The 7,142-nt window shown below is 38.8% G+C and overlaps 1 protein-coding gene across 1 annotated transcript; it reads right to left on the bottom strand.

Moving 5' to 3' along the window:
* Window positions 1-5,743: 5,743 nt before the first annotated feature.
* On the bottom strand, window positions 5,744-6,661 carry LOC306854141 (olfactory receptor 52K1-like; the record flags this gene model as incomplete). The annotated part of the gene is made up of 1 exon (XM_079391965.1): window positions 5,744-6,661. The coding sequence occupies one exon, from the start codon at window positions 6,659-6,661 to the stop codon at window positions 5,744-5,746; it is 918 nt and encodes a 305-aa protein (XP_079248091.1).
* Window positions 6,662-7,142: the final 481 nt, after the last annotated feature.

The raw sequence follows: 7,142 nt of genomic DNA, 5'->3' as shown, positions 1-7,142 counted from the left end.
GGGGAGAGCAGGGGGGTTTCTCCTGAAGTCCACGATCATCTCCACAGTTTTGAGCGTGTTAAGCTCCAGGTTGTTGAGACTGCACCAGACAGCCAGCTTCTTAACCTCCTGTCTGTAAGCAGACTCGTCACCGTCCTGGATGAGGCCAATCAGTGTGGTGTCGTCTGCAAACTTCAGGAGCTTGACAGAGGGGTCTTTAGATGTGCAGTCGTTGGTGTAAAGGGAGAAGAGCAGTGGGGAGAGAACGCAGCCCTGAGGAGCTCCAGTGCTGATGGTTCGAGTGCTGGATGTGAATTTGCCAAGCTTTACTAACTGCTGTCTGTCTGTCTGGAAGCTGTTGATCCACTGGCAGACGGAGGTGGGGATGGAGAGCTGAGCTAGTTTATTTTGAAGGGTTTCCGTGATAATGGTGTTAAAAGCAGAGCTGAAGTCCACAAACAGGATCCTCCCATAAGTCCCTGGTCTGTCCAGATGCTGCAGGATGAAGTGCAGTCCCATGTTGACTGCATCATCCACAGACCTGTTTGCTCTGTAGGCAAACTGCAGGGGGTCCAGTAAGGGTCCAGTGATGTCCTTCAGATAAGCCAAAACCAGTCTTTCAAATGATTTCATGGCTACAGACGTTAGGGCCACAGGTCTGTAGTCATTAAGTCCAGTAATTTGGGGTTTCTTTGGGACGGGGATGATGGTGGAGCGTTTGAAGCATGAGGGGACTTCACACAGCTCCAGTGATCTATTGAAGATCTGTGTGAAGATGGGGGCCAGCTGATCAGCACAGATTTTTAGGCAGGCTGGTGACACACCATCTGGACCAGGTGCTTTCCTTCTTTTGTTCTTCCTGAAGACCTGGCACACATCATCTTCGCTGATTTGAATTGTAGGTGTGGGGGAGAGAGGGGTTGCTGGAGGTGTGAATGGTTGTGTGGAGGGGTGTTCTGGGCGGGTGTGGGGTGATCGTTCAAAACGACAAAAGAAGTCGTCTGCCAGGTGTTGATTCTCCAGAGTGCTGGGGGGTGGTGTTTTGTAGCTGGTGATGTCCTTCAATCCTAACCACACTGAAGCAGGATCACTGGAAGAGAATTTGATCCTGAGCTTGTCAGAATAATTCCTCTTTGCCACTCTGATCTCCTTTTCCAGTGTGTATTTGGCCTGTTTGTACAAGACTTTATCCCCCTTTCTGTGAGCATCTTCTTTGGCCTGACGGAGCTGTCTGAGTTTGGCAGTGAACCATGGTTTGTCATTGTTGTAGAATAGATGAGTCCTGGTAGGAATGCACATGTCCTCACAGAAAGATGTTACCGTCTCTGTGAGCTCGTCCAGATCATTTGCCGCAGCTTCAAAAACAGTCCAATCAGTCAGGTCGAAACAGGCTTGTAAATCCCGCTCGGTTTCGTTAGTCCATCTTTTAACAGATCTTAATACAGGCTTTGCAGACTTAAAAAAAGACTTAGAAAAGTCCTTGTTTGTCCGGGAGAGCAGAAGGAGTTCGTCTGTTTTGTTGGGTAGAGAGCGGAGATTCGCCAAATGGATGCTAGGTAACGCCGTTCTAAATCCGCGCTGACGAAACTTCACGAGCGCACCAGCTCGCTTTCCCCATCTGCGCCTCCTGTAGCGTTTGACCAGAGCTACGGCTCCACCAACTACAATGTCCAGCAAAACGTCCGAAAAATAAAAAAAACGTAGAAGATTTTGTGGTGTGTTCTGCCGAATGTTCAGCAGATCATCCCTGGTAAAACTGATCTTATTTGAAAAACAAAAAACAGGAAAAACAAACAAAAACAATGCAAACACTGAAGAGCAACGCACAATAGCTGCCATCAGCGGCGCTTCCGTTTCCCGGAGTCTGCAACACAAGGGCTGAGGCATGGACAAGCCCCCAATTTCTGTTACGGTCTAAGTTAGTCTAGGGAAGACCGCAACAGAAATGAATGGTTGGTGGTGAGACACTGTGCGACAGCAGAGAAATGCTGTTTCCAGACCCAGAATGGCCACAATAACCCAAACAACCATGGTCAAATGCAGCAAAAACAGAAGTTTTTTATTTACATAATTCTGAATAAATAAAAAACAAAAGGGTATTAACTTCAGAAGAGGGCAAGGCCAAAATAACAAACATAAGGAAACTAACTTTTATAACCCAACTGACTAAGCTTCAAAGAAAAGAAAAGAAAATACAGCAGATTAAACTAACTCCCTAAACTAACATAAACAGGAGAAAATAAGTAATGCAAAACAAAATGGCACCCACCTTCCTACTAAACCCAAAAACAAAAGACACGAATTAAAGCTTAGTATTTATAATGGGCAACTGAAGTTAACACTCACTTCTCTTTAGATAAAGTCTCATAAATGTAATCAACGAGACAAAAGACAGAAGCTCTACTTCAACAGTCTCAACACAATTGAAAGAAAGATACACCAAATCACCAAACTAAGGCTTTACAATGAATTCTGGAGGTAAAGACGAGACCTCAGCCACCGCACACCATCCAGTCCCAACAAACTACTGGTCTGAGGTGTAAAGGATTAGCCCTTGTTTTAATTTAGCTTTTGGGGAATCTATTCTTAAGATTCGATATTGATATTTACATGATTAATCGATATTAATCAAAACGTCCAACTTATACCTTGTTAACGAGACCTCATTAACGACTTGTCCAGCAAGCATTAAAATCAATACATTATCTCTTAACAATTCAGCTTTATTTGCCGTGGCCACAGTAATAACACAGAATTGATTAGGTAAATTTTGAGCATAGGTAACGCAATCTTTGGCAAATAGTTTAAGACTTGGAAATCACACAGCACCAGACAAAGATTTCTTAATAAAATCAAAGTTTATTTTATTACTCTACACAACTACTAAGCTAAATAACACAAACAGAATACGTAAACACACAAACACACACATTGCAATTAATTGTTTTGAGATGAAGAGAGTTTAAGGTTCTAATGCTCGTTTTCAAGAATGCTCTAACTTCAACCTGAGGGAGTCATAAGCAAGGAACTTTACTATCTTTACACTTAAAGAGGAATGCAACCAGTTTCCAGCAGCATTAGGAAGAATTGTTTGATTTTACTTGCTTTAAGTTGAGTTCCGTTCCTTTCCTGTTCGAGGGAACCCCGGGTGCAGATTGGGTGATGTCACTGGGCATACCCTTCGGTGGTTGGTTGACTTCTTTCTGATGCGATGACGCTCTTAGGAAGTTTGTTTCAGTTCTTACGGCTTCAGATGTTCAAGTTTCTTTAGAAGTTTGACTAAGTCTTGATAGTTGTTCAAATGCTCAGCCAGATGTTAATGGCTGGAAGCGCTTAACAGCGCGATCAGAGCAGGAGCCGAAGTTTCAATCAGCGCGCGAGCAAGCAAAGAGAGCCGAGCACAAAGCTGGATGTCTGTCTTTTAACGGGCTGACTTCAGTCTGCCCCTTTTGCTGTTTGATCCAATCACAGGTGTCTCTGTAGGGCGGAGCCCCGCCCCGCATGGCTCAGTTTTCCACGCATAAATTATCTGCCCAGTTATTTTATCACATGAAGAAACTATTGAAAGCAGATTTCTATACGTGTTGTTATCATACCTTATGATGATAAAAGACTATTTCCATCCGCACCAGATTATTGCTGATGAGATCAGCTTTCATTCGAAATCAAACGGCAAGTATTTTGCATACCCAAAGTACATATATAAATTGTATCTATTATGCGGTTAAGCCATAGATTAAACGATCCTAAATTCTAAATTATCACACCATGCATGTGAAACTAAACAATAGTGATCGGGAAAAATTAGACATCAAAAGATATAGCAGGAACAATTATACTTTGTTCTTTTTAGAATCCTTAAGCAAGGTTTGAGTCTCTTTGTCTGTTAATAAGAAGAAAAGGAATGTGAAATGTGAGAGGGAGAAGAGTTGTCCGAGGGTCATGAGTGTCCCGTTGGACATGTATCTGTGAGACTTCAACGTCCAGTCTCATCATAAAAACGTCTCTCCTGGTTGATACAATCATTGAATTTATACATTAATGGTCAGGAGGTATCAGAGCTGGTCTGTGCATGGATCCTTTCCAGATGCAATGGACTTTGTACTGTTCGAATTTATTTATGATAAACCGGTCACGAACATTGAAGGTTCTGTTTTTTAAAGACATCCAGATGTTCTTCTCAAATATCTCCTGTTTTTATGGGTCTCAGGAGATGAGACGGTGGTTATCTTCTTAGACAGGGAGCCGTCAGTAGGCTTGGTCCCTTGTGGACTCAAGAGAAGGGAATAGTCTAAGTTTCCTCTTTGGTATGCAAGATTCTATAATTGTTTGGTCTTGGTTCAATAAGGTTCTACAGAGGGTAGTTGTAGTTGAAATACTCTCTCTCCTCTTCCATCACTCAATCACAGCAGAGCTCTAAATTAACCTCAGGTGGGGAGACTGGTTCTGCGGGCAGCGAGGAAAGAGAGAGTAAGAGACATAAAACAAGGCATAGATTTCACACAGCAACAGAAACCTCATGGCTCTGGACGTAACAATCTTGATCATTGTCACCTGCGAAAAGGAAGTATTCTACTGTTGAAAAGGAGGCACTGTCCTGAGTCTGGGTGGTGGAGAAGTGGGAAACGTATGTGTGCACTGCAAAACCCAACAAGTTAGGGTAACTCAAACCATTTGAGTAAACAAAATCACTGATAGAAAGAACTAAGTGGAGTTGGTGATGCTGTTTGTGGGGTTGTTTAGATCTTGAGATTTAATGGATCTTCTTCAGCGCTTTGAGAATCTTTACTTATTAAAATGATTTTGTTTCTGTATTTTAAAATATATTTTTTATGTTAACATACAGTATATTTATTGAACAAAAAATAATTTTATTTTTCAAAATAAGCATAACATACTACAAACTTTGCTAAAGTGATTGTTTTGAACAAGTATTAACTTAGACATTATTTTAGAAAAAACATTATTTTAGCTGAAGTATTTGTATCAATACCGTGTGCCTTTTACCCCATTGTGTGCCTTTTACCCTTGCCACCTCATACAGTTATAAGACTTTTAAACAAAATAAACAACTTGAATGGTTTATTTTCACACAAAATCAGTTGCTCCATTAATGTTCAATACAACGTATATATATATTTTTTCCAGCAATTATACATTTTAGGCACAGTGAACAGCACATTTGTTTCTTAAGGGGCCTTAACCCGTTGTACCCTTCTGTTCCTCCATAATTTGTAACAAAAAAGTGGTAAATTATCTATTCAGGAGCTTTAGACCTTTCCAGTGATATATTTGTAATAAAGTGAAGTAAACGTAGGCATCCCTCTGAGGGGACGGGTGACAGTTAAGTTAATGCATTGTATGAAGTCTAAAACATCAAATACATTATATAATACTCATCTATTCCATGTTACACCTTTAGAAAGTATAATGCAGCACACATCCAACAAACCTTTATATATTAAAATGCATTTTAACTTTGTATAAAATTACTCAAGAAAAAAAAAAACACTACCTTTATAATGTATTATATATTTTAAGGCTTTAAGTAAAGTGTTATCAAATTTTGTCACAAAGATGTTTATTTACTGAGATGGTCAACTGATTAAAAGATTTCTATATAGAAATCAGAGAGGTGAAAAACAACATTTTAAAACATATTAACTGCATTACATTGCTTTAAAAAGATGAGGGATTGCTTGATTGAACAATTCAAATTTCTTTAAACGTTACTGTCTGTGTAACAGTATTACAACAAAGCAGGCTATTTGGAGGTTTTTATAAGATGTCTAACTTTTTTACGTATACCAGGAAAGTTTAGACCATAAACAATAGGGTTTACAAAGGGTGGTATAGCAATAAATTCCAGTGAAAGGATAACAGCCAGCTCTATAGGAATTTCCCCATTCACAAACCGACTCAAAGTAAGCTCACAAAATAGAGCAACTGAGAAATTTAAAAGGATCGCTATGTGTGGAATACAAGTTTGATATGCTTTGCTTCTAAAGTCTTGTGAGCTTCTTTGACAAATTATAAGTATTTTGACATAGGAGTATAATATAAAAATCAAAGGAATACAAATTGTTGTAATTGTTACAATCAGGCCATAAATATTATTAATATTATAGGTCACACAAGATAGTTTGACAATTTCGTAGTTGTGGCAGTATACCTTAAACAATTTGTTGTCACACAGTTTCAGCCTGGTAGTCAAAAGAACACCAAAACCAAGAAAAATAATTGTATAAAGCCATGCTATGACTATTAAAAGAGTTAGCAAATGTGTGGTAATTATGTTGTTGTAATGCAAAGGCTTACTTATTGCAACAAGCCTATCAAATGCCATTAGCATTAATATCATAAGCTCATAAGTTGCGTATGAGTAAATGACAAAACTCTGTATGAGGCAAGCTTCATAGGAGATTCTATGTGTATCATACAGCAAGTCTGTCAGTAACCTTGGGAAAAAGCCAGCTGTGCCATATACAGAGTTGATGGATAAACATGAAATCAAAATGTACATGGGTTGGTGCAATGTCCTATCCAGAAATACAGCAAAAATAATAAGGACATTAAAGTATATGACAACACAGTAAAAAATAAACCCCAAAGTGAAAAAAGCATATTTTATGCACCCAAGATTTTCAAACAACATGAAGTAAAAATATGTTCCATTTTCCATTTTCCTTACACAAGGGATATTTTCATTGACCTGAGGAAAAGAGAAAACAAAATAATTAATATAATTTTGACACCAGAAAATAAATATGTGTATTGTCTTACACTTAGAATATAACGTGGCCTTTAATGTAAAGTCTTCAGTTAGATTAGCGATTTAATATTTAAATGACTGGCTAGCACAGTAATAATTCAACAGTCTCAGAAACACACTTTACAAACATTTCAAACATTATAAAAATATTATGATATATACTCTGACATGACAATCATGGCATCTTCATGACAATTGCAGGTAAAGAGTTCGGTTTGTGTTCTGTCACCAGTACATGTGTGGTTTTTATAGGATCTAACATGTCTCAGGAGGCCTGCTGTTGCATATACACTACAGCATAACAAACTTGATTCATGTCATGATTCCTTTTTGGAAAAAAAAAAAAGAAAAAAAAAAGATCTTAAAATCTAATTTTGGCAGAGATGTGTAA

This window comes from Barbus barbus, assembly GCF_936440315.1.
Source record: "Barbus barbus genome assembly, chromosome: 34".
NCBI classification, from domain to species: Eukaryota; Metazoa; Chordata; class Actinopteri; order Cypriniformes; family Cyprinidae; genus Barbus; species Barbus barbus.
Note: the sequence above shows the minus strand (reverse complement) of the source record. Positions and strands in the feature narration are given on the sequence as shown.